Source organism: Cotesia glomerata, linkage group LG1, assembly GCF_020080835.1.
Source record: "Cotesia glomerata isolate CgM1 linkage group LG1, MPM_Cglom_v2.3, whole genome shotgun sequence".
In the NCBI taxonomy this organism is placed as follows: Eukaryota; Metazoa; Arthropoda; class Insecta; order Hymenoptera; family Braconidae; genus Cotesia; species Cotesia glomerata.
Window position 1 is genome coordinate 29,977,490 of NC_058158.1, and position 27,999 is coordinate 30,005,488.

The 27,999-nt window shown below is 29.2% G+C and overlaps 4 protein-coding genes across 7 annotated transcripts; 1 reads left to right on the forward strand and 3 right to left on the reverse strand.

Moving 5' to 3' along the window:
* Positions 1-319: 319 nt before the first annotated feature.
* On the reverse strand, positions 320-3,256 carry LOC123258675 (AMME syndrome candidate gene 1 protein homolog). Of its 2 annotated transcripts, none has more exons than XM_044718834.1 (5): positions 3,119-3,256; positions 2,624-2,835; positions 2,152-2,262; positions 1,850-2,055; positions 320-886 (listed from the first exon to the last, which is right to left on the reverse strand). In XM_044718834.1, the coding sequence occupies exons 2-5, from the start codon at positions 2,827-2,829 to the stop codon at positions 720-722; spliced, it is 690 nt and encodes a 229-aa protein (XP_044574769.1). In that variant the 5' UTR covers positions 2,830-2,835; positions 3,119-3,256; the 3' UTR covers positions 320-719. The 2 variants fall into 2 exon arrangements, with proteins under 2 accessions (XP_044574769.1, XP_044574776.1); XM_044718841.1 differs by having other exon boundaries at positions 3,111-3,247.
* A 1,537-nt stretch (positions 3,257-4,793) lies between these two features.
* On the forward strand, positions 4,794-27,998 carry LOC123258560 (organic cation transporter protein-like). 2 transcript variants are annotated; one of them, XM_044718656.1, is made up of 9 exons: positions 4,794-4,876; positions 4,961-4,990; positions 20,991-21,204; positions 21,815-22,073; positions 24,015-24,313; positions 24,393-24,505; positions 24,610-24,824; positions 27,039-27,387; positions 27,467-27,998. In XM_044718656.1, the coding sequence occupies exons 3-9, from the start codon at positions 21,061-21,063 to the stop codon at positions 27,639-27,641; spliced, it is 1,554 nt and encodes a 517-aa protein (XP_044574591.1). In that variant the 5' UTR covers positions 4,794-4,876; positions 4,961-4,990; positions 20,991-21,060; the 3' UTR covers positions 27,642-27,998. The 2 variants fall into 2 exon arrangements, with proteins under 2 accessions (XP_044574591.1, XP_044574583.1); XM_044718648.1 differs by lacking the exons at positions 4,794-4,876; positions 4,961-4,990 and adding an exon at positions 19,239-19,781.
* LOC123258496 lies at positions 4,927-10,239 on the reverse strand. 2 transcript variants are annotated; one of them, XM_044718552.1, is made up of 3 exons: positions 10,194-10,239; positions 9,281-10,126; positions 4,927-9,070 (listed from the first exon to the last, which is right to left on the reverse strand). In XM_044718552.1, exons 2-3 carry the CDS (start codon positions 10,071-10,073, stop codon positions 5,316-5,318), a joined length of 4,548 nt encoding a protein of 1,515 aa, XP_044574487.1. In that variant the 5' UTR covers positions 10,074-10,126; positions 10,194-10,239; the 3' UTR covers positions 4,927-5,315. The 2 variants fall into 2 exon arrangements, with proteins under 2 accessions (XP_044574487.1, XP_044574478.1); XM_044718543.1 differs by having other exon boundaries at positions 4,927-10,126.
* Positions 11,789-13,496, reverse strand: LOC123258692. Its single transcript, XM_044718869.1, has 2 exons — positions 12,656-13,496; positions 11,789-11,928 (listed from the first exon to the last, which is right to left on the reverse strand). Exon 1 carries the CDS (start codon positions 13,241-13,243, stop codon positions 12,659-12,661), a length of 585 nt encoding a protein of 194 aa, XP_044574804.1. The 5' UTR covers positions 13,244-13,496; the 3' UTR covers positions 11,789-11,928; positions 12,656-12,658.
* Position 27,999: the final 1 nt, after the last annotated feature.

The window sequence follows — 27,999 nt, forward strand, 5'->3', positions numbered from 1 at the left end:
TAGTTTTAAGTAATTTAATTATTCAAACTTAAATTTCAAATGAAAACCAAGAGATTTATAATAATAACAAAAGCAAAATTAAAATATTCATTCAGGAACAATAATTTTGAAAGCACATAAACCATTAGATTACACGAAATAGTAGTAAGGATTAATTAACGATTATTAAAACACACAGAGATGTTTGAATTATTAATAAAATTACTTTGTTATTAGTAACAATGACAATTAATTCTTAATGAGTGTCTGAAACAACGTATGTTAATTAACGTTAAATTTGAATAGTCTAGGCACCATTTAAAAATAAAAATGAAAGTAATTAAAAGTAATTGCGGCCCATTTTACTGTCTTTACGTGAATAATAATCTGTTATTTCTTATATATGAATGAATACTCGGGTAATGATAATAATAATAATTCGTTGAATTAAGACCAGGTGTATTCCACCAAGGATAAAACTGTAGCATTGCTGAAGGTACAACTGATGGTGCCAATAACATCATTTTTTGATATGAATAATCATTTTGATGAAATATTAACGCTCGTTGTCGACGTTTCGTCAAATAATTGTAGCTGCGACAATTTAACGCCTGGGACGATTGATAATTATTGCCATTCACATTGATGATTTCATTTCCATTGTTTGAAATATTTTTGTTATTGGTGGATAAAGGCGAGGGTAGTTGAATAGCAATAGATTCTCATTTCTTAGCCGTTTGTTAGCAACGTCTATTGTTCACATGACTTACATAATCTTGATAACTAACTGTTATTTTTTCGCATTGATATCGTTTCAATTTTAAACTACGTCTCAAATCTGGTGTCACTGAACCTCTATATCCTCCTTTGTGAAGCAATGAGTCTATTGTCTGAATTTTGTCCCAACCTTTCAACATAATTTAATCATTGTAAATTTATTTGTTCTAATTATTTGTTCAATGCACGAGTAAAATTTAATTAATTTCATTTTTTTTTAATTATTTTATTACTTTTAATTTATTAAGGGGTTAGGGGTAGTCAGTATTTTCAAAAAATCGATTTTTTTTTTTCATTTTCTTTAAGTATAATATCTTAAAAATATTCTCTGAAAGTTTGAAGTTAATCCGACAAATACTTTTCGAGTTATTTGACAAATAACAAAGGGCGCTCGGGAACCCCAGAACGCTCAAGAGCAGGTAGCTCTCGATAGTGTAAAACTTGAAATGCGTTTTTCTCAAAACTATGTTTTTTGAACTGGTGACCACTGTAACTCGAAAACCGCTCAGCAGATTTCAATAAAACTTATACAACTTTTGAAAAACAAAAAACTCGTGCCTGATCGAAGGATTTTTTTTTTTTTTCAAAAATTTCGATTTTTTTATAAATAATTAACTGTTGTTTTTTTTCCCGAAAATTTAGAAAAAAATTTCCTCAGGTCGCCATTTTGTTAATTTTCAAAAAAAAAAAAAGCTTCGATCAGGCACTAAATTATCTATTAATAAAACTATTTTTTCTTGTCCGATCGATTTTTTATGAATCTCCAAGGATTTATGATGGTCACCGCAAGGACCTTTTTTTGGAGCTGGGTCAACACAAACAGCCATAACTTTTGAAATTATTAATTTTTTTTTTTCGAATTTTCGTGAAGTCAAGTCAAAACATTGAGTAATGATGCCATATTATTACTTTTATAAAATAAAATGATTTACTGGCAAAAAAAAATTATTGAAAATTCTCATTTTTTCATGTCTCTGACTGCCCCTAACCCCTTAAATAAATTACTTTTTAAAAAAATTTAATAAGAATAAATTTTACTTATGTCAATTAATCATTATATCATTTAAATTAAATTAAAAAAAAATAAACAAACCTTGTTCTTCAGCAACGCTGGGTAAATAAGTAGCAGTACGTTTATTTCCTTTCTCGTTATAAAATTCAATAAAGATACCGTGGACACCCAACTCCCAATCTAAGTAATCAGCACCGTCTTCAAAATGAAGCAAAATTGATACACTTACGTGTAAACGTGGTAATTCGTCACGTGTTATTGGATTGAAACGTGAGTCCTTGAAGGCACTGATGAATAATAATACCATAACAATTAACTATACTTACTCATAGATTAATTATCTCATAATTATTAAAACAAAAAAATAAATAATAGATCAAGACCTCGTAACAGCATATTCACGCAGACTTGAGTGTAATTGCATAGCGTTGAAAGTGCCAATGCACCCACGTAAACGCATTTCTTTCCCAATCATCCAGGTGACGAAAATCGGGCTGTAATTATATTAAATACAATTAATTATTTACTCATCAAGGTCATGCTTTATCTATATCAAAATTACAATGACAAATATTGATTATTGATATTAAAAATTGAAAAAACTTGACAATTATTTTAGAAAAATTAAATTATTGAAGTATTGAGCAAAACTTGAAAAATATGTACCGTAAATAATGAAAACAACATCAAGATGCTAAACAAAGAAAATTTATAGAGGTCGTGAGTCGAGTAGGAAACAAAGCAAAACAGAGCGCAAGATGGCGATTATTATTTAAGATAAAGCTTACAAATTACAAACAGGTTAATTATCAATTAATTAATACTAATATTAAATAATATAAATAAATAAATTACAATGGTTCGTTGCTGAAATTTGGAGCCTTCGGTGGGTCGAGTTGGTTCAATTGACAGTAGACTACATCGAAGCAGTAAAAGGCCATCTCAGGATGCACTATTGACGGATTTTCCGTACCGCTGATACGGTTTGATAATGATGTTGACATTTTTCCAGATGAATTACTTAATTTTAGTTTTTTTGTACTACAGTCATCTGAAGCCATGTTTACCTGATATTAATTCAATTATTTAGTATGTAATGTAATCAGGCTATGATTATTCTAATTTTGAAAGAGAAATTTGATGTCAAATGTCGAATCAATTAAAAAAAGGAGTTGAAGTTGAATACTGGTGCTGGTGCTGAATGATGAGGAATCAGGTATCCACTTTTGTATGATTATCAGATCAACATCAACTGACACCAACAGACCCACCACAATCACCAACAGACATTAACCACCGACGGGTCAATCAAGACTGACTTAACTGAACAATAAAGAGTTGCCAATTTACCCAGCTGTGTTGCCAATGTTAGCTCGGGCTGTTTTGCAGTGAAGTTGAGAACAATGGGTTGATCAAAACATGTATATTTTTTATAAATTGGAGAAAGCAAAAGCTTTCTTTCGGGGAATGAGTTAGCAACAGCTACTACTGCGATCGCCGCGACGCCAGTGCTTCAAAATACAGTCTTAGTTCTAAAGCATTTCAGCAAGATGGCGGTTGTATCGAAGTTCAGTGTTTGAATTTCGCTGTTACGCGAAGCCGCTAGAAGCGAGAAGTTGAGTTCAAATATTTATGACATTAAAGTTAGCAGTCACTTGACTATTTTTTTAATTTTTTTTTAACAAATAAATTTGTTCCAAAAAATTATTTTTAAAAAATTGGATTTTTAATTTTTAAAAATTTCTAAATGTCAATTTTTTTTTACCATAATTTATTTGTTACAAAAATTTTTAAAATGATCAAATGTCGGCTAAATTAATTTTCATCAAATATTTTTATTCTGTAGCGAAAGCCGCAGACACTTTTTTTTTTTATTTGTTTTAAATTAATTAATTATATACCGTAGAGTAAACAGAGTGAGTATCAAAGTCTTGATTGAAATGTTTTATTCATTAATGACCAATCATATGGATGTGATGAACAATGTAAAAGAATCGTCAATGTAGTTTTGCAATATCATTCTTATTTACTTTGAATATTAAAATTAACTTGGCAGATATTTAATAATTTAAAAAATTTTTTTAATAAATAAATTATGGCAAAAAAAAATAAGAAAAAAAATTAACATTTAGAAATTAAAAAAAATTAAAAATGCAATTTTTTAAAAATAATTTTTTAGAACAAATTTTTTTGTTAAATAAAATTAAAATATAATCAAGTGACTGCTAACTTTAATGTCGTACATTGAATACTTGCAGTTTTATAACTATTTTTCAATATTTGCTGTTAATTAATTATTTTAGTTGAATTATAATAACCTGCCCTTTACGGTTTGTACATTATCTAATTATAATTTTAAGTATAAATAGCTATTTATGTCAATTTTATATTAATTTTTTGGAATTTTTCTTCATAAACAATTTTTTATAAAAAAAAAAATAATCATAATATTGAAATCAGCAGATAGCTAATTATTTTATTTAAAAATAATTTTGTACTCAATAAATATTTTTCAAAAATTGCATTTTTATTATAATTATTAATTCAAGACAAATCTTACTAATCATCAGATTTCCGTTGATTTTATTGCTATAAAAACTCCACATGCGCAGATTATAAATAAATATCAGTGTAATTTTTCAAAATATTTTTCATGCATGAATTTATGTTTTAAAAAAATCAAAGATTTGACAGATGTTTACTAATTAAGATATCATATTTTCAAATGATCAAAAAGTTAGCTCACATTTTAGTCATCTGAGATTCAAATGGATAATTCCCGTATAATTATAAACTTTACTTTGCAGTACTGCAACTAATATTTTAAAATTCTACCAATAATTAATTATTGAAACTAGTCATGAATGAATCAAAATATTTCATTATATTACCAAAATTTAATTCACGTGATGATGATCCTAGTTGTCTTGGCGTTCAAAAGTTTATGATACTTACCAATGAATTACAAACAAGTAAATCAAATAATTTTGTTTTGTATTCTAGAAGTCTCATAGAGTTAATTACCTGTAAAGTGTGTCATTTTGTTCGATACGTTAAGAAATTTCTGGAGGATTCCGTCCTACTTCTGCTCAACTGCCAGCTGAAAAGGTATTTTAGTAGCAAAAATTGACTAATATTAAAATAAATAAATAAGTTGATTAATATAAAAATTAATTTTTATTTTTGTTTCAGAAAGTATCAAATAATCTACATGTTCCGATGGTGAGTGAACAAATATTTTTGCCAAACATTTCTCTCTTATACAGACTCTTACAACAGTAATTATCAAATTTTCCAATAATTACAACTACTTAAAAATATAATCATTTACGTTATTTATAAAAGTAAAATAAATCTTTTCGAAATAATTTTTATTCAAACTCTATCGACACAAAACATTTAATGTGTCATTAAAATAATGAGATAGATTGAATAAGTGTCGTGAAGAAAAATTCATTTAAACATAAAAAAGATTATCATCACTTAAAAAAGTAACAATTAAACATTGTTAGACATTGTCTTTAAAAATACTTCAATAATATACATTTTATATATTGTCCAATTCTGCTTTTAATAAGCGAACCATTTCTTCCGTAGACATGTTCGTAGATGCGACAAACTGTGCTGCTAACTCATGTAAATTATTTCTATATTTTTTAAGATCGTTTCTTTTAACCACTATAAGAAACTGTTTTTCATCTTCATTACTATCATAACTACCATCCTGACCATCATCTTTTTTCAAAAAACCACAAGTTATAATTATCGATTCGTTATCACTGGCTTCATATCCTTGACTTGCAGTAGATGATTCAACTTTTTTATTTTTTATTGCAACTTGATTAAACGCCGGTGATTGATAAGAGTCGATTTTCGGTGGAGTTATATTTAATTTTGTTGATTTATCAGTTCTCACTGGAGTTTTAATCATCATCTGGGGCTTGTCTACATTTAAATCATTGTTTAACGCCTCTTCTAAATTGCTTCCTTTTCCATACTGGCGAACAGCTTGAGGTTTGTTGATCTGCTTGTCATCCGGTTGGGTACGAGTTGTCTGAATCTGTGAATTGAGTCGGTCCAACGTGGGCTGGGATTTCCGTAAAATATCCAAAATTTTATCCTTGAGTGTCATTCTCTCTTGCGTTACACTCATATTATTAATCATATTGACATTAACTTTATCGTCAATATTAATATTACTACGCATATTCATATTAACATTCCTACTATTACTTACACTCCTATTCTCATTTTTGTGACTATTACCTTCATCAGAATTTTTGGGTTTACGTTTTTTAGCCTTCAACCCAACAGCTTCTTTGAAAGTATCAGTATCACCAATGGCATTTATCATCTTACTCGCGAACCAGACGTAGCAGGCCGTCGAGCCGTGGACATCCAACTTGTGTTTAGCCGCTTCTTGACCATTGCGAAACTTTACGATACAAAGCGCGCAGAATTTATCGTGAACCTCGACATTGTGTATCCGATATTTGTCAGAATTTTCAAACGTCAGCGAACAGTCTGAGCAATCAACCGACTCTTCACTGCTGGCTTGCGGTGGTTCTTGATACTTACAGAGCGCTAGTAAATGAACCTTCCCAACTATGCTGATAAAGTCTCTAGTATCTCTTTCGATACTTATTTCGTCCTTCGTAATTACTAGTGCATCAGCCAGGTCAGTGTCCGATCTGAAATGATCTTTAACCATGTGCTTCACTAGATTACCCGTGATGTACATTTTGTAACAAAGCTGGCATATTTCAACAGCAGAGGTATGACTCCGGTTGAAATGGTTGCTCAACAAGGTCATCGATGGAAATTGTAATTTACACATGCTACAACGATTGACTTGACCCGGAGATTTACGTGATGTTTCAGCGGATCTATTTACATTTTCCTTGATTTTTATTTTTCCCTGATCATTCAACTGATCAGCTTGAGCAACAAAAGTATCGTGAATATCTAATAATTTTTTCCTCTTAGTTGTCAGAGATTCATCAGTTATCTTCCGTTTACTACTCGCTGAATCCGGCAAGTTTTTATTATTCTCTAATACGTAATTTTTTATTCCTTCCAATTCATCATAGGTGTCTTCATTCAAATCAACAATTTTGGTGCAATCATCATTAATTTTAACCAACTCATTATAATTATCTTCACTTTTCTTCAAATCATCACTGTCTAAGGCATCTACTGATTCATCATCATCGAATTCCTCGTCATCAAGCTCTTCGTCATCGAGATCTTCGTCATCCAAGTCTTCATCATCCTCATCGTCATCATCTTCAGATCCATCATCCGAATCCTCATCATTAGTGTCTTCTATTGGAGAGTCATCATCCATGGACGCGTCATCAAAACCTTCTTCTTCAGCAACAGTATCTTCGTCATTCGTAGTTTCTTCCATTGATTCTTTCACAGATTCACGTTCAGTATCTGGTACTTGTTTCTTTGTCTCTTCTATGTTATCAATAACCACATCTGTCTTTTCTTCCGCTACATTAGCCGTAGCAAGTACATCAGTCTTTCTCGAATCTACATCTGACTCCAATTCGGATACAAAATTGTCCCCAGAGCAATCAACTAATTCAAAAACTCCATCAGCCACACCTTCAACATTTTTCTCAATCTCACTTGATTCTACTTTATCACCAGTCTCATCGAGAATAATGATACAATCATCATCAGCATCTTCCTTGTTTTCTTTCTTCTTTTCAGCCGGAGTCTTTTGAGGAGCAGAAGAATCATTTTTCTTGCTTTTTTTGGTGTATGTATTGATTAGTTCATCGATCGCTTTCTCTGATGAGCATTTCTTATTTTTCATATGTCTCATTAACATATAATGAGTCAAAAATTTTTTACCACAAGCCAAGCAGACACTTGGCTCAAAAAGTTCATAATGCTTTTGGGTATTGTGATTCCGGAACTCAAATCCTGATTCGAATTTCAAGTCACACAATTTACAAGTCCAGGAAGTAACATTCACACACAAATGTTTATTAATTTGGTCCAAATTAGTCAAAATTTCATGGCAATTTTCACAAATGTGTATCAACGATTCATCATTGTGTTCAAAGAATAAATGATTGCTGAAAGCGCGGAATATTTTGAATGATAATTTACAATGAACACATTGCCATTTATGACGAACATTGTGTCCATACCACGGTGTATTTTTATAATTGTAATAAGTAATATTATTTTCATCGTCGTAGTCTTTTTTAGTTTTTGTAATATAACTGTCTGGATTATCTTTTTCGGTACCCTTTGCTTTTGCACCAGCGTTATTATTATTGTTATTTTTATTATTAGCATTATTATTATTATTCGCACTATTTCCATGAGTATCTTGGTAATGTATACTAAGCTCTTTGACAGTAGCGAAAGCTTTATTACACCGACGACAAGTTCTGCGTAATAATTCATAATTAGCGTCTAATTTCCTGGGATTCCTTGGTTTAGCTTTAATATCTTGAGGGAAGAATTGCAATTTAATATTGGGCTTCACTGTGACGTCAACTCCTCGATCTTGATTTGATTCTGGTTTAAGACTAGACTCTCTGAGCTCTTCAACTGCTCTAGACTCTTTAGGGTACTCAGTAAATGGCGTAACTGGTGCCAAGTCAAGCTGATAATAGCAATTGTCCAAGTGAATCATATACTCCTTGTTGTTAAAATAAAATTCCCCGCATTTTTGACAAACTAGCGGCGAGAAATCTCCAGTGTCGTTATCATAATCTTCATCACACTCACCGCTGTTTAATTTTTTACCAAAGAAATTAGTCTTGCAAGCACTGGGTACCCAGGATTTAATTATAACAGTATTGTCTATATCCATCAGATACTTTGGCGTCTTTTCAACCAGTTCATCTGAAACCGGCTCGAGTTCATGGAAACTGTGGTAGTGAAAATAGTACTTTTTGTAGTCATCGTAGTCCTTGGAGCAATAATTACAGTGATAATTTTTATTCACAGCAGCTGAGCTAAGTTGGTTAATGTCAGCAGTAAATGGATCGTACCAACGACATTTATTTCTTATACAAGTACAGTTCAAATGATAAAGCGCAACATGCCGAAACAATCCATTGACAGACACAAATTTATTACTGCAAAATTCGCATTTTATCTTCCTAGTTCCATAAATGTCACTTTGGTAATGGGTATCCAGTTTGGCAAATGACCTGGTACACGAATCGCAATACCCATGATCCTTTGTATTTTTTTTATTAGCCTTCGGACTCTTTTTTCTGTTGTACGTTTTGGGTTTCTCAGGTCTAGGACGAGTCGCTGTTGGTGATTTTGAAACATTGTCCGGAGATTTTAATCCTATTGAATTATCGCCGACTTTACGCTGTCTAGACTCTCTATCGGGCGATTTAGAAGTCTGACTATCATCAGATAGCAGAGATAGAATTTCATTAGAATCATTTTTTTGTTTTGTAGTAGATAAACTAATTACGTCACCATTTGATCGTACAAATTCCTTGAATTTATTAATCAAACGCTTACTTTCGGATTTATACTCGTTGATATCTGATGTTGACATTGGACTGTCAGCTGTATTGTCCTTTGAAGACTCATCAATCTCAACAGTAGACGTCGGCACTTGCAGGTTACTTTTATCTTCAACTTCAGACATTTTTGTACTTGATTCAGTTGATTTATTTTGGGATTTATTAACTTGAATTTGTTTTCGGAACAACTTCCTACGTCGCTTGCGTTCCTCTGAAACTTTTGAGACGAATCGGGTGTTGAATTTGCTCAGTTGGGTATTTTTTGTTTCGTAACGCTGACTTAAAGAAACATAACGATGAACTTCGCGTAATGTTGATTTTGTTTTATTTAAATTGCTACGTACTTTTGATATTTGTTTGCAGGTTATTATGTCTTTATGCGCCCGAAGTACGTGCAAATTTAAATAATTTCGAGTTAAAAAGTCCTCGTCGCAAAATTCACAAGTGAAAAATTTTGAAATTTTGACCTTGGGCTTAACGTGTAAATCCAATTTGTCGAGAAATTTTTCCTTACAAATAGTACTTGTAGAGTCAGTTGTTGTTTCCGTGGATGATAAGTTTATGACAGTTTGTGGATTGCCGGTCGAAGCGGGCAATTTTGATGGTTCACACAATTTTTTTCGTCTTGTCGAAATCCGTGGCGTAATACCGTTTTTTATTGATGCGTCTTGAGTTTTATTTGAGGTTACTTGGCTTTTTGATCGTCGTTTTCTTTGATTTGAAAGTAATATTGCATTTGTTTGGTCATAATTACGATCTAATTTATTGATTGAATTGTTTTTAGTCATAATTTTCTAAATTTTGATCAACTGCCAAAATTATATCCAGCGTCTCAAATTATCTGCAAAATATTTATATCCAAGTAGAAAAAACATTGTTATATTATTAAATAATAAAAAGTTACTTACAAAAAAGTATTTTTTTACCATTGTTATTACTTTTACCACAATTTTTTTGGGTATAAATAAATTAAAGCTGACTTTTATCTTTATTGAGGGTTTATCTAAAAAATATAAAATTATTAAATAAAAATCACTTTTTAAACAACTTAATATGAAAAAATTAAAAATTAAAAATTAATAATTTATTTTTTATAATATTGACAGAAAATTAAATAAATAAACTTGATATTAGAAAACTAACCTATGTACCCAATAGCTAGAAAACCTCCCAGCATAAATACAACAGATCCAATGGAAAAATAGATAAAAATTATTTTAATTAAAAGTTATTTTATTGAAATAAGTCCCATTTGAAAAGATTTTTTTTAATCACAGCAATGAACAATTTTCAGATTATTTAAATGAAAAACAATTTTTGTTATCAATTATAATATACATGATACGTATACATACACATATGCAATAAAATTTTATTGACGATTGAGTTATTGTTACCGTCGCAAACACACGAAGCGCTGCTGTCAAATTTTTATCGGCTAGATAGGACGACCTTTCTTACCTAACATAGATTTTGCTAACACAGATGGCGTAAGGACCATAAAATTTACAATTTGCAATTAAATTTCGCAAATAAAAGAAGATAAAAAATTACCGCGAATTAAGGGGTTACATGGGTTTCCTCCGGGGAAAAAATGGTCTATTTTCAACAATTTTTTTTAATAGAAAAAATGAAATATTTTATTCAAACTTTTTACTGTCTCATAGATACATGTTTAATAAGGGATTAAGGTAAAATTTATACATCTATATTCACAAATATAGGTATACAAATACATGGAGTGATCATATACTGGTACATAATCATCTATTGAGGCTTTTACCTTACTGAAATTAAAAAAAAAAATATTAAAAACTCTGCTAATGTGACGTCATTTTCGGCGAGCCATCGGAAAAAAGATGCATCCGCGTGATCATCAGAACTCTTAGCAGGATTATATGAAGTGAAAAAAAAAATATGTGCTTTAGTTAAAATTTCAAACTAGATTTTGAACGAAGGAAAAAAAAATGAAAATTGGATTTTTGGCAGAGGTTTTTACAAAAAAAAACAAAAATTTGGCTAAAATTTCGCGGCATTTTTTTTTTTAAATAGTTGTAAGGTAAAAGCCCCAGTATATGATCATGTACCAGTATATGATCACTCCATGTATTTGTATATCATATTCGCAAATACAGGTATACAAATACATGGAGTGATCATATACTGGTACATGATCATATATTGGGGCTTTTACCTTAATTGAAAAAAAAATTTTTTTCGTTCAAGACCTTGTAAATTATATCTTGAAGACCTGTCTAAAATTTCATCAAGATCGGTTGAGTAATTCTCGAGAAATCGTGGGTACCGTCTTTGAAAACATAGTTTGGAGAAAAACGAGTTTTAAGTTTTTACTGACAATACACTGATAGAAGGATTTGTTTATAGTTAAAAATATTTGTTAATATTTAAGGGGAAATACGTGTAGATGGCCGTTTTCGAGCAGATTTTAATCAATTATTTAAAGGTATAAAAATTAATATTATTTATTCAAACTTTTGGGTTATTTTATACATATATTGAAGAGTAAAAATTTACATTTACAAGAATAAAACTTAAAAAGTAGTAAAGATATCAGCTGATACATCTCGTAGGTTGTCGTCCGACTTCGCAACTGGTGTACATCATGGAGGCCATAATTTTTATCTGAAATCAATGCATCAAAATTATAACTTTTTTTAGACATGTATCTTCTATATGAACCTCATTTTAAAGAAAAAAAAAAAATTTTCATTTTTTTGACGGCTGTGAAAGTAAGTCATGTTTTTACCTTTTTTGTTTATTGTTTAGTATAAAAAATTAGTTAAAATGAAAAAATTGCTTCTGATTGAGGTTCATATTCAGCACAATTATGTAAAAGAAATAATATACTAAATTTGAAGATGATTGGTTAAAAACTTTTTAAGCTAGAGTGTACACTAGTTCGAAAAAACTAGTTTCGAGAAAAACGCGTTTAAAAAATAAGTGATGAAAAAAGTTAAGGTGACCGTCTCTTTTTTCTCATGCAATAATTTCTCGCGACATAAATTATCAGCAATAATTTCTTGTTCGATATTTTCACAAAGGCAATATTTCTCATTGTCAAAATTTATTTGGTATTATTAATTATTATTAAAATTAATATTTATTTAATTATGAATTTTTAATGATAAAGTGAAAATAAAATATTTGAGAAACTTTTAAATGATAATTTTTTGCTCTGTGAGAATTTTTTAATCAAGAAATTTTTGAGTGAGAATTTTTGCATGTGAGAAATTTTTGTATGATAAATTTTTATGAAAAATTTTTGTTTCGATAAATTGTTATTGGTAAATAAAGCCACGGTGCCAAAAGGTTAATATAAAGTTGTATTAAACGAATTGAAACAACTTACCAATTAATCAGCTATTCCAGCACCATATTGTAAGCCTTCTTCAGCTTCATATGCTTCATTTTGAGCTTGTAGCTTTTCTTTTCGTGCTTTTCGGGCTTCTTTACTGTCCAAGGAGGTGTGTCTATTCTGACGGGTTACGCGCTGACTGTCGGATTGTTGTGCGTGATTGAAGCTATTGTTCCCAACGATGAGACCTAACTCGTTCATGACTAATAAAATACTTGAACTGCCTTCATTGAATAAGCAAGCAGCCAAGTATGCAGCAATTTCAATAGTTTTTAAACCACTATGCAAATGTTTAGGGGCCATACGCCAAATAGTTGAATTAAAACTTTCATTAGCATTTTGAGTATGGCCTCCTAAACATCTCTCCAATAAATCTACCCGGGATAAATCCTGATAAATTGGAAAAATCGCTTTTTGAACGTCAGGATGCAAAGGTGTCGGATGTTTTGGAGGTTCTGTCCCCAGAGCTTTAGCTTCGTTCCACTTACACCAGCTATCTACACCCTTTGGACATTTGTCATGTTGTGGATTATCATCTGTTGATATCATATGGAAATAAGTTGCCAATATCTCATTTTTCATGTCTTCAACGCTATTTACATTTCTCCTAATTGCTAGTCCATAGTAAGTGCTTAATTTTTTTATTAAAACTTCTGTCAACTTGGAAGTATATGAATGACTACCTACTCGACCCTAACCGACCGCTCCGTTCAGGTAATTATGTTCTCGGGCGCTGTACCGAGCGCACTTACTAAATCGCTTGTAACTTTTGAACGAATAATAATTTTGACCTGAAATTTTAACTGTATATTTTTCAATAGTTTTACAAGCGATTTATGAAAAAAAAAATTTTGAATTTTTTCAAGCCTCTACACGTATTTCCCCCCTTAACAAATCATTTATTAGAGACCACTTTTTAGTCCTTAACAAATATTTCTTAGTATTTAAAAAGATTTATTAATATTTAATAAATGAATATCTGATTTATTAAATACAAACAAATCATTTTAAATACTAAGAAATATTTGTTTGATACTAAAAAATGGTCTCTAATAAATGATTTGTTAACTATTAACAAATATTTTTTTAATCCAAATAAATCCTTCTATCAGTGTACAACGGCGCCTTGAGCCCGCAACTTTATAAAAATGTACCTCCGAAACTATTATTCGGATCGATTTCAAACTTTAGAACAATATTCTAGAGATGTTGTAGAATTTAATAAAACATTAAAAAAAAAATTAGAAAAACGGTTGACCCTAAAGGCCATCCCTGCAACTTCCCGCTAATTTCATATTTAAGCGCTCAAAATTGCACTTACTACGTTTTTGAGCTTTCCGAGCTCAGAAATATAATTTTCGTGTCATTTTGAGCTCTCCGAGCTCAAAAATCTGGTAAAAATGTAATAAAACACTATTTCTTAAATTTTAAAACCGCAATAACTTTTGAATGAATAAACTGATTTTAACGCGGTTGGTGGCATTCGACGCAGTTTTTCAGGCCTCATAACGAATCTCTAAGTTTTAATCGATTGAAGTAGGAATTTCAATGTAATTCCGAAAAAAACATTTTTTTTAGTTTTTTTTCGACAACGATAACTCACGAATGAATCAACCGATTTTGACCGGGCTAACGGCGATCGGTGTGGTTTTTTTATGTTAAGAGCTGATTAGTTTTTGGAATTGATCAGTAAAGCCGTTTAAAAGTAATTCCAAAAAAACCACATTTGAAAAAATTTTTTTTTGTAGTTTTTTTGAGATTTCTCAAAATCTACCAATTCGAATCGGTCCAAATTGTATTCAAAATCCAAGTTTGGTCAAGCCCTTTCGAATGGCACCAACCGCGATGAAATTGGTCGAGCCGTTCAAAAGTTATAAGAGGTTTACATACGGCCACACACACACACACACACACACACACACACACACACACACACACACACACACACACACATACATACATACATACAGACATACGGACATCACCGCGGAAACATTCGGGGCGGCTTCCTAGGACCTCAAAATGTCAACATCCGTTGAAAACTCGATTTTCGAAAAACGGGGTAAAACCAATAACTTCCCGATTTTTTAAAATTTTCAATTTTCTTAGCGGGAAGTTAAAAATCAATTTTTTGAAACCGTGAAACCCATGTAATGCCTTAAGTTAATGTATTTAAAATATTACATGATTAAATTCTGCCTATATTTTTTTACCATTAATATGTTAATTATAATAACATTATTTTTATGTATGATTATATTTAAATGAATATATTTTGTATAAATGATATTTGTGAAATATTCAATACAAAGTAAATAAAAAATTCATGTGAAAATATCATTAGTTGACAAGATACAATGCCATCCCTCAATTACTGACATTTTTAAAGATATAAGCTTATCCGATGTTACACTCATCAACACCTTTTATTTGAGTACCCACATGAATTTTTCATATTTTTAATATATCAACGTTCTAATTAGCAAATTGTCTAACTCCACTTTAGAGAATCTTCCATTTGTACAAAAATACAATTAGTTCGAAATTTATTATCATTTTAAAAAACTATTTAATATTTAATAGAGGTATATATAAGTATACATAAGTATATATAAGTATAATATTTTGGTTAGGAGCATTCAAATAATATATAATTGGACTATTTATTACTATGTATTACTTAGGACTATGTATTTTACTACATCAAAATGTTAAAAAATCACCCTCTAAAAAATAAGGAGTTAGACCAATTGCTAATTTTCTTATTCAATCAAAATAAAATAAATTATTTGGAATTATTCAATTGATAAATGTAATTTTTTATAGATTTCTTATAAATTATTTTGAAATTATTATGTACACGGAAAAAAAAATATTGTTAAAATGACTATCCAACGTATCCTCAAATGACGTTTCCTTAAAATAACAATCCGGATTTCTGATTTAAGGATTCATTTGTTTGACTTAAAAGCATACAGAGAATAGCTCTTGTAAATATATGTAGTTTCGTCAAAACAGGCAACTGTTTCGTTAACGTGAGGATCTGTATAGTTAAATTAACTAAATGTAACGCTAAAATAATGATATGGATCGTCATTTTGATGATCCGCTGTATAGCTGAATTGGCTATACAGCGTATATCTCTAAAAAAATGACTATACGGCGTATAGTCAGAATAACGATACGTATCCTTATTCTGACGATATTTTTTTCTCCGTGTATAAATATTGTTATTTAATTATTCGATATTGGTATAAGTGCATGTGATTATGTTAGATGGTGCCGTTGGAAAATATAGTATAGCTCTTCTAGCCATCTAAAGTATTTCTACTGTAGGAATACGTTTCGCTGTAGTAGCGATCTGCGAGTAGCTATTTAGTAGATGGTTTTAGTAGCAATATTTTTTTCTCCGTGAGCCAGATCATTGTACGATTAGTTACAGTCTCCATGGAAAAAATTCCTGAGTCACCCTGCATTAATTTTACTGCGAAAAAATGACTGTCCTTCAAGGTAAATTAAGTGATTTAATAACCAATAACATGAAAACAGAAAAAAATAAAAAACAATCGCATATACGTAAAATTAATCGCACATGCGAAGATATATCTCTCACGTTCCCGATGTTCACTCGCAAAGCATCATTTTTTTCCCGCTGTCATTGTGATCGGCCCTTAAAAAGTGGTTTTATTTTCAGTACAATTCAATTGCTGCCTACTTTACCTAGTTTTGTTTTTTTTTTCATTCAAAACTGTCTCACCATAAATCAAGACCCATATCTACTTCAACATCAAGTGAATATTTGATACATGTGTACAGTATATAAGTATACTGTACAGTATACAATTATATATGTATATGTTCATACATAATTATCCGTAGTAATGCGAATGCAAATAGTCTTTAAATTAAGTAGTAAGGAGACAGTGATAATATCTTACTGACAATAAATATCACCATTAAAATATATTATGTATAATAGAGTACTCTTGAGTAATAATCCATTATACCCACGTTGAAACTATATATGACTACGAGCGAGTATTATATTTATGATTATTACTCTATCATTTAAAAAATTAATAATTTTATATAATACAGTTTTAATAAGCAAAAAATTTATTTTTTATTACTAATAAACATGAATTTTTATTTTTCCATCAAATTTATTGAACGGAAATTACATATTTCACGAACCATCTCCCCGCCGTTATTGAAAAATTCCTTGAATATTTTCAAGTTATATTTTCTATTGTTAGTTATTAAATTTTTTTTTCAATATCGCTTAATTATAGTAAAGATAAAAATTCTGTAATTAATAATTACAATCACCAATTATGTAAATGTTAATAAGTAATAAGAAAATCAGAAATAGTAAGGCCATTTCGTTCAATGACCAGAAGTGATTAATATCCAATAATAGTTAGTCTGAGAAAATAATTAAATCAATTAGATAGATAAATGTAAAGTCTAAGAATCCAAGTAGCAGTTTATCACTATAAAATTTATTTAATTATTACCATTGACCTAGTTTTTTGCGACAATTTTTTTCGCATTACACATTAGTACTAGCATTTCAATAATTTTTATAAACTAATAATCTATGATGGCATTAATCGATTTATACAGCAAACCATACGGAGACATACGAGTACCTTGTCAAGTGCATTCGAATGTCCGTGAAAATTAGTTGCTTCAGCAATGACTTATATTAATCATGTCTGATGCACGAATATTATTCTAGTGCTTATGATATATTTTCCAGGAAGTAACTAACTCTTTTATTAATTAATGTGTACACTGTATGTTTATTCAAGATCAAAAGATTTAATAAATGTCTTGAACTGTTTTCCACTAAATTGAGCTTGAATTAATTAATAAACATTGCATGACATTGACGATAAAGCTTATTATTATCTAAAATACTATTTCTTGATTCTTTACATTTATTTATAGTTCTTAATGAAAAAAAATTTTATCATTGCCATCGCTCGCGATCAAAAATATGAACATTATTGTTTCATCTTTTAATCAATAAATGATATAGTTATTTATAAATTCGTGGAAATGTTTGTGTAAAATATTTAACATAGATCATTTTATAACAAAATTTTTAATATTGATCATAATTATTCTAATATATCATTCCTCTTCAGTCAAAAAACGGTTATATTAGTCTAAATTAAGTCAATTTGAATAAAATGATGTAACTTTATTGTGAAGCATTGTCATTCGGTGATAAAACTTATTAAATATTTTGATACTGATAAATTACAAGAAAATATTTTTGTTCAGTATTGATGTTCTGGTAGAAATTTGTTTTTAAACAAACACTTTTATGCGTGACATCATTTTAAAAAATTAATTGAGACTCAAGATTATTTTTTATTATTTCAACAAACACTGTTCACTAATTTTTTCAGTTATAAATTGTGTAAAAATAATATATGTTTATCAGAATTTAAAAGTCATAATAAAATTAAATTATCAATAATTTCATTTATTATCATTTATTTTTCGAAGTTTGTTACATAATAAAGTACTTTTATCACAGAAGCATAAAAAGAAACGATAATACACTGATAGAAAAATTTGTTGTTATTTAGTGAGCTTCATTAACCGATAATAAATATTTTTTAACTTAATACATATCTATTTGGACCTTCAAAGAAAAATTAAGTGTAAAAATTTGGTTTTGATTTGAGGAGATAAAAAAATTTTAACTGATAATGTAGACTAATTATTATTTTATTAACATAAATTACAAGCATAATAATTCATAAACATTGATAATGATAGAATACAAAATTTTTTATTTTATGTTGTAAATGTTTAATATCATATTTCAAGCAAAAAACATGTCGTTCTGAAAATTTTTTTTTTTAATTATCAATAAATAGTCTATAACTATTAATTAAAATTAAAAAAAAAAAAACATCAATTAAAACAAATAATAATTGCTTATTAGTAATAACTTAATAAATTGTTTCTGAATAAATAAGTAAATAAATTTTTTTACGGTCAATTTTTCTGTAACTGTACTAAATACAGTATCTACAAAATCTATAATAACTTATATCGTAATTTCATAAAACTTAATGTGTTATATAAAAAAATTATCAAGTAATTACATGTCTATTAAATTGATATTAAATATTATAAATAAATTACTTAAGCAAAATATATTATAATTTAAACTTATCATATTATTAAAACTAACAAAATTTTTTTCTCTTTAATGTGTTTAAATTAACAAAATATTAGTTTAAATGCTAAATTCATAAAAAAACAAAAAAAAATACATTATCTTCAGAATAAAGTAAATAGTTCGTCATCAAATTATGAAATTCATTAGGATCAAAAACTTTCAACGTCGTTTAAAACTAATTATTAAACTTGGAAGTAATAATGGCAATAAATTAATAACAAAACCTAAGCAACTTTCAGTAATACTTGAAAAGTATCCAATTCGGTCTCTACTGACAGAAAAAAAGAGAGGGAGAGTGAGTTAGTCAGAACTTATAAAGAGACAGTAACACGTTGAATGGTTTCAGTGCGGTTTAATCAAGTCTAGTTATAAACTTAGATGTTTGTAATTGTTTAAACACGGAAAATATAATATTATATTTTTCGTGAAACTTAGCCTTCATATTTTTTAAAATTTATCAGTTTAATTTAAAGGAAGATAAAAAAATTATTTTTTATATATTTAAAAGTGATAAGTTTGAAATAGATGGAGTTTAAGTTTCTAATTGGCTAATATTGATTTATAAATTTGTGAATAATTTAAAATTTGACAAAACAACTTGGCTATGACCACTAAAAATAACTACATCGTGAATGATAGCAACGGCCAGAATTCACTAACACACGATAACAACAATGAAGTTTTCACGATTACCCAAAGTAAACCGAAGACAAAGGAGGAAAAAAGAATGGATTTTGACGAGCTGCTGCCTTACGTAGGAGAGTTTGGGTTGTATCAAAAAATATTGTTTTTGTTAATGATACCATTCGCTTCATTTGTCGCGTGGGTTTACTTTACACAAATATTCATTACATTAGTGCCGGGCGAGCATTGGTGTAAAGTCCCTGGCTTAGAGAACCTTACCATTGAACAGAGGTAAGAGAGAGTTATTAATGCCAAAAAACCAACAAACTCCGTCATTCAATGTTCGAGTGATTAATCATTTAAAATAATCAAGGCCCGGCAGCTATCCAAAAAATTATCAGACAATACATTAATTTCATTTTCGACTAGCCATTGCCATTCGTTTATTATTATTTTTGTTTTTTTTTATTAATTGCTAGACACACTTATCTACTTGAGACAAAAAATTTTTATCAAAACTAATTACAATTGGCTTTATTTATCTGCGTGCGATAAAAGTATTTTTTTTTTTTTTTTTTTTTAATTTAATCAAACAAATAATTTCACAAGTAGCTTCGTACAAATTGTATTATATATTATTACAATAGATTTTGATTTTTTTCGTCGCAGAAAAAATCTAACAGCTTATTATCTATATTATCTATTGCATAATAATTCAATTTACAATTCGAGATTACAAAACTATTCATCTATGATTTATTTCCAAAATAATAACACGGTAATTTTTTTATAATTCGATGAATTAATTTTCAATGTTTAGTTTTCGATTTATCAATTAGATGATATTTTTTTTTTTATTGAAATTATGTTAAAAAGTTTGAATAATTTTAATAACATTGATTTACAATAAGATTTAAATTTAAAAATAAAATAAATAATTATGCAGAGCCTTCGCACGAGCAATGAGAGCGTGAAAGTAAAAAAATGGCATGGACACTGGATTTCAACATAACGTTGCGTTTATGTCTTTATCGTCACTATTAAATAGCAAATTGCATACTTAATTTATCTGCGAAAAATCGTGTCTATTACAAACTAAAGACGACTGATAGGATCTAATGAAACTCACGAGTGTCATGCTATTAATATCCAAGTAAATACAATTATAAAATAAAGAAAAAAATACTTAGAACCAATTGAAACTCACAAGAACTAGTTATCACATCCTACGATTTTAAAAAATGAATGTCATATTCTTTTATATCAGTTAACTGAATATCTGAGCACGAGCTATTTAATTAACACTTTATTATTATTTGTAATCTCAAAATCATACATGTATTATATAATATATGTTTATTGTTACTATTTTTTTTTTTCATTGAGAAATTATTTCATTAATTACTAGTTTAATTGATAAAATTATTTCTTAAAAATTAAAAACCGATTCTCATAAGAAAAAAATATTGTTAGTATTATATTATTATTATTGTGTTGTAGAATAGCATTAGCAATACCACCGGCAGGAATTTATGACAATGCCGGTGCATCAGGACACTCACGTTGCTCTATGTACAAAGTTAATTTCACTCAGATTTTGATAAACCGCACTACAATCATTCCCATCGCCGATCCTTCCTGGCCAATTCAAAAGTGTCAGTACGGTTGGGAATATAATTTCACTGAAATTCCTTATGAAACTGTTGCAACAGAGGTAAAAAAAATTAATAAATAATTTACTTTCTAGACTAGACTGCTCTTTAATCAATGCAGTGTTTTTATTCTAACACCTGATCATTTATTATTATAAATGTGTCGTAATTTTATTAACTTAGCTGACACTAACGAATGAAATTATTTGTAAAAATAATCATATGATAAATCGGCTTTTCTATTTCAAAACATTTCTCGTAATATAAATTTCTTTAATTTTTTTTCAAATTTTCTTGATAAGAAGAAAGTTTACACTCTTAGTCAATAAAAAATTCTACTTTTATATTAGAGATATATTTATAACATTTTTAAGGGATAAACATCAATTACTGTATTTTGAAACGGAGTATATGAATTAAATTATATCGATTAAAAAAAATTATTTGGAAAAATTAGATCGTCTTCAATAAAAAAGAAAATTCTTAAATCAATTTAAATTTACTGAAACTAAAAACAATATCTCAGTTCAAGATTTTTTTCTTTTCAATCAACTTAACTCTCCCATGATTGTAAAAATATTTAACCATAACAGCTTTTTCTTTTTATAAATCCTTTCTCAAATAAATTTTAACATGAAACAAAAATTAATAACTGTTATAAAATTATTTTAGAACAATTGGGTATGTGACGATGGAGCACTCCCGACATATGCTCAGAGTATATTCTTTATTGGAGCAATATGGGGTGGTTTACTTTTCGGCTTTATCGCCGACAAGTACGGACGAATTCCCGCATTAGTAGGAGCAAACGTTATCGGGTGTATCGCCGGGATAGCAACTGCCTTTTCTAATACCTTTTGGGAGTTCGCAGCATGTCGTTTTTTCTTGGGTTTTGCATTCGATAACTGCTTCACCATGATGTACATTTTAGGTAAGCATTAGGTTTAAACTTAAGCTCCCCTAAATTTCAAGTCAAATAAATTTCTACATCTCTCTCTCTCTCTCTCATAACACTTTTACGTCCCAAAGTATCTTTTGATTGCTCTAAAAATTTACTACCATTATATGTTACTTTTAAAGTGACAATGAACTTAGTGCCTCTGATTTATGGTGTTTAAATGTTTTTATTATTAGTGCATTCTTTATCTTTTGTCAAAATTTTGACCATCAAAAACATCTTTCATAGCAAAATTTCAAAGTAAAGATTCATGTTTTTTAATTTGGTCATTTGTCATCCAAATGAACTGAAATAATTAATTCTAAATTAAGGTAGTATGAGCAAGATACTAGAGTGCAGATTTATATTTTTATTTTCATTATAAATTTTTTATTGATTCGATAAAGTATTAATTTTATTGAATTAAAATCATCATTAATAAATTTTTTGTATTAGCTCTCGACCCGTATTTTTTTGTTTAATATTTATCAGCAGTTTCTGTGTAAAAAAATCTCAACATTTAGGTCACTCCATTTAGGCAATGTTCAAAATATTTAATTAAGCACTCAGGTTAACCCGTTCAAATATCCCGATTTTATTTATTTGTATTTAGACTGCATAAAAACAATCAAGCGTTTATTTAAAAGTTTCCACAGTGGTGGTACATCTTTATCAAATTATACATCAATAATTTAATGAACAAACCACCGTGACATACATGTACATGAGATATCTTGTCTAAACAAAATATCCTAACTAAGTACTCTTCACAATTTTTTTCCACGACACATTATTAAATCACACTATAATTACAATCTGGTATTCATTTATCTAAATTAACAACATAATGACTTTAAAAATGACTAGACAGTTTTTTACTCACACAATTAACAATTTAATGAAAATTAATATTTTTAATGATAATTACCTGCAATGAATATAAGTGAAAAGTTGCGAAAATCAATATTAATTACATAAAAGGTCACAAGAGATAAACAGACACACATACATACATACTTCAGAGATATGTACGATTGTAAAGGATATAATATCAGGTCATTAGCACTAGCATTAGTAACTAACCGCAGCGGTACGTCATTTACAGCAAGATTCTGTAACGAGTAAAACAGATAGCGTTGAATCGACTAGATTGTGCATACGTAAGCGAGTTTTGCATAAGACAGAATTAAAACTGGGAATTTAAACATATATTATGTATTGAATACAGACATATGTTATACAAACCAGCCAATATCTCAAGAGAATGGAGATATCCTTGCATATAATCACAACCATAATCAGTAATCAAATATACAGTAATAAAAAATAGTTATAAAAACCTCAACCAGTCATCCGATTACTCACTAATTATTTACCTTTATGGCATTAACCATTTTTTCGCGGTCAGCTCGGATTAACTGTTGAATATATGATGGAAGGTCACAATCATTCAATGACGTTGGTTTGAGATTTATCAATACAATACAATAGTACAAAATTTTATGTATGTACTGAGAGAAAGAGAAGTTACATTGAAAAAAAAAAATAACTTGAGTCCAAATAAAGATTCTTGAACCAAAAAAATTATTTTTAAGAGCCTCTAAACCTTGATTTAAGTATAAAATTACTGAACCCACATATTGTTGTTGATTTAAGGAAAAATTAATAGATTCAAGAATTTTTTTCTTGAATCAAATTAATTTTTTTTTCAGTATATTGTCCAGAAAATAATTTCTTGGCTCAAAAATGTGTTGAAATAATCCATTTAAATGGATTAATTTTTTGACAAAATAATATCAACATCTTGTTTCTAAGATTGTACGTTCTTGTATCAAGAAAATTTTTTCAATAGTAGTATCTTTTTCTCTCAGTATGTAATTCCTTAGAAAGTAAAAGTAATGATTTTGTAATTGTTAATATAATTGAAATCCTCAGTTCTCGAGTACGTGGGACCGAAATGGCGTACCTTTGTGGCAAACATGTCAATAGCATTGTTCTTCACGACCGCAGCGTGCGTTCTTCCATGGATCGCATACTATCTAGCAGACTGGCGTATGACCACTATTGTTTTATCCGTTCCACTTGCACTTTCTGTAGCAACGCCCTGGCTGGTACCCGAGAGTGCAAGGTGGCTCGTCAGTCAAGGACAAATAGATCGCGCTATTCATATTTTAAAGAAATTCGAAAGAATTAACGGTACTCAGGTCCCCGATAACGTTTATAAATACTTCAAAGTAATTATAATTCAATTTCTCACTTTACATTATACTACTTTCATTTCTAAAAACTTTTCACGAGTTTTGATTTTATTAGGAAAGTTGTGAGCAAGAACTTTCAATTGAAGACACCAATAAAACGTACTCGGTAATCGATCTGTTCAAAAGCCCTCGTTTACGGAAGATAGTACTGCTATTAATTGTAATTTGGTAAGTATTCATTTAGTTTAATTAAATGACTAATTCTACCATTATTATCGTGGTTACTAATGTAATGATAATGATTTATCTATAAACGGTGCGTTAATGTTCAGGATGGCAATATCTCTGGTGTTTGATGGTCACGTACGTAACGTCGATAATCTTGGCTTAAATGTATTTATCACATTCACAATAGCCTCGGCAACAGAAATGCCAGCTGATACATTACTGACATTATTACTCGATCGGTGGGGACGACGTTGGCTTGCATTCGGCTCAATGGCTGTGTCTGGAATCTTCAGCCTTGGAGCCTGTGCAGTTTCGAGCCGTAAGTATTTTATGTTTATTAAATATCACGAAAAATGTCAAGAAAAAGTCAGGATCCATAACAGTAGGTTGGAGAGTTTGTTCCTAAATGTCGTGTCCGAGATCCTCATAGATCATTGCTCGGTAAAGATATATAATCTAAAGTTCTAAGAATTGATATTTTTTGTGATTCAGTTGAAATATTTGATGGTACATTTTTAATTAATTATTAATACCTAAGGTAAAAGACCCCATTAGTGGCACCTTTAACCCCTATTAGTGGCACTTTTTCATTCAATGAAAAAATGTTCTACTTGGAATAAAAATTAAAAATTTTTTCGATCTTAAGGTCTTAAAGATTAAAAATAATATATTCATTATTAAAATTAATGGTTTCATTAATTGAATAAGTACCAAAATCAAAGAAAGTGTCAGTAATGGGGTTTTTTACCCTATGCCTTCTTTGTGGATAATCAATGAATATTGTTTCGTTTTAAAATTATAAGAAAACTGTTTCACTCACCACGTAAAATTATGTTATTTTGTGAAAGACATTTTATATGAAAAATATTTTCTTCCGAGTGATATTTTTTCTGAAACTATAGTTCCTAAAGAACAGAAAAATACCTCAGTTGCAAATTTACAAGCATGTATGGATAATATTTCATGCTTGTAAAGGTGAGCCATCTTAGGATAAAATACACCACGTAAAAAAAAAAATATCTTCCACATGAAATATCTTTCACAAAATAAAATAATTTATACAGACTTTATATCGCTGACTTTTCGTTTCAGTCACGTTTAAAACTTAAATTCAAAAAATGACTATTTTCTTATTTTTTTCAACACACCAAATATTTTATTGATGAGATTTAGTATTCGAGCTTTTTTCAATATTATCGGCATAATTATGAAATTTGTTAACATACAATTTTTTTAGTAAAATATCTCGAATGAAAACGAGTGAAATTGATAGCTTTGCTGATCGTTAAGATTAATTGGCATTGTTGAAAAAAATTTTTAATATTAAATATTATTCAACCGAAAGAGTTTTATTTTAGTTTCTTAAAACATTATTCACCTCATAAGAATTTGTTTGTCAAAAATTAATAAAAATATTTTTAAAAAGTTTGGAAAATCCAAAAGTGCACGCCTCATAACGCTCATTCATTTTTTAAGAAAACAATTAATTGTGTAATTGATTAAAAAAAAAAAAAAAAAAAAAAAAATTATAATTAAGTAATTTCTTACAGAGTATTTTTTATTTTTTTTTTAAACATCGGCGCCCTTTTTTCTTGTCATATGCGCACGCAGTCTACAAAAATCTAACTTGATCAAGTGGCGCCATAGTTTTCACGTGACAAATAAGAAAAGTTCATTTGGCTTTGTACGATTGTATCGTAGTGAATTTTAATAAAAATTCAATAAAAAAAAAATACGTAAACTAGGCCACTGATATGAAATACGGACCCAGTTCATCGAATTCTTAAACTAATAAAAAAGGTCCGGTCTTGAAATATCAATTTGTTCGGGAGTAATCGTTGGTACATCCAAAATGGGGTGACATCCGGACGTCCACGTAAAATTTTGTTCATAACGTTTTTTTTTTCAAAATAGCAACTTAAAATGATTTTAGAAATTAAAAGATGGTTTAATTTAAGTGTTTTTTCGGTGTACATCTACTTATATCATTGTATAAGTGTAGTATGCTTGTGATAGAGGCATTTAAATATCACAAAATTGCTTGAACTTGACGAGTCGAGTATAAAGCACAACCTCACGCGCTTCGCGCTATGAGGCGTGCAAAATTGTATGCACTGACAATACCTAAATATTTATATGTTAATGTAGACTTCTAATCTATTTTTTATATGAATCAATCGACAAATTCTATTGATAATAAATAATCGGAGTTGAAAAATTCATTGAAATTATACGCTTTATGTAAAATTTTAAAAGTTAAATCTAAGAAAAAAAAAATTAACCCTTAACAGTCGAAGATATTATTTTGTTTTATCTGTATCTAGGTATTATGATTGAATATTAATCTTAAAGTAAGTTTATCATTCAAGTCTGAATATTCTCCATAAATGATTAAAAAATTCATCTTAAGAGGAAAAGTAGTTAATTATGTGTTACGGAATAAATACCATAAATTCTCGAAATTTCTATTGTACTTATTATTAACTATTAATTATTGGTAGAAGCACCACTAACTATTTTAAATAAATTTCAGGTATTTATGCTGCATCACTAGCGATAGTTGGAAGATTTTTCGTGAACATATCCTACAACATCGGACTACAATACGCGGCTGAATTATTACCAACCGTTGTACGTGCCCAGGGCATGGCACTTATTCATATAATGGGATATGTTGCCAGTATCATAGCGCCTTTCATCGTTTATCTTGCTGTAATATCACCGGAATTACCTCTACTTCTATTAGGGATTCTGGGTATCATCGGTGGAGCGCTGGCTCTATTTCTTCCCGAGACACTTGATCAAGAATTACCGCAGACTTTGCAGGATGGTGAAGACTTTGGAAAAAATCAAGGCCTCTGGGATATGCCTTGCATGATGAAGTAATTACCAATTTTTTCAATCACTTATTTTATTTTAAATTATAAATTAGAAACTATTAATTAATTAATTCCATCACAGGAAAGCTGATCATGAGCAAAGGCCAGAATTCATCAGATCCTACAGAGCAGACAGTATCCGCAGTTCTGGACGGTTGTCACTTCGCGGTGAAGTACTTAGGAGTAGCATGATCCAAAGGTCTAGCGTGAGGTCACGAAAAAATTCCTCGGCGCCTGTCGAGGTTGTAAAATTGTAAATTCATTAGATTATTCTTCATCCAACTAAATTAATTATTTTTTATTTTATTTAAATGTATTGTTACCATTAATTCATTATTTTGTATAATATTGCATGTTTTTTATTTACTGTCTCGGGAAGACAAATTATAATTATAATTATTAGAAAAGACACTTGACTTATGTATTGTATTTTTTATAAAATAATCGACCTGTGGTAGAAATTTATGGATGATAATTATAAAGTTTCAAGAGTGGAACTTTTTAATCGATCTCTTTTGTACTGTAATTTTAAATGCGCTGTTGCTTTTTACCCTAGTGGATCTGTATACATTGTGTATACTCGATGTAAATTCGGTGTAAACTTGGTGTGGTGTA

Coding starts and splice junctions, on each gene's coding strand:
- LOC123258675 (XM_044718834.1), bottom strand. CDS start 2,829: ATGGCTTCAGATGACTGTAGTACAAAAAAACTAAAATTAAGTAATTCA. Junction 2,263..2,623: donor AATTTCAGCAACGAACCATT/GTAATTTATTTA, acceptor ATATAATTACAG/CCCGATTTTCGTCACCTGGA. Junction 2,056..2,151: donor CGTGAATATGCTGTTACGAG/GTCTTGATCTAT, acceptor ATTATTCATCAG/TGCCTTCAAGGACTCACGTT.
- LOC123258496 (XM_044718543.1), bottom strand. CDS start 10,073: ATGACTAAAAACAATTCAATCAATAAATTAGATCGTAATTATGACCAA.
- LOC123258692 (XM_044718869.1), bottom strand. CDS start 13,243: ATGAAAAATGAGATATTGGCAACTTATTTCCATATGATATCAACAGAT.
- LOC123258560 (XM_044718648.1), top strand. CDS start 19,471: ATGACCACTAAAAATAACTACATCGTGAATGATAGCAACGGCCAGAAT. Junction 21,205..21,814: donor ATGAAACTGTTGCAACAGAG/GTAAAAAAAATT, acceptor AAATTATTTTAG/AACAATTGGGTATGTGACGA. Junction 24,825..27,038: donor AGCCTGTGCAGTTTCGAGCC/GTAAGTATTTTA, acceptor AATAAATTTCAG/GTATTTATGCTGCATCACTA.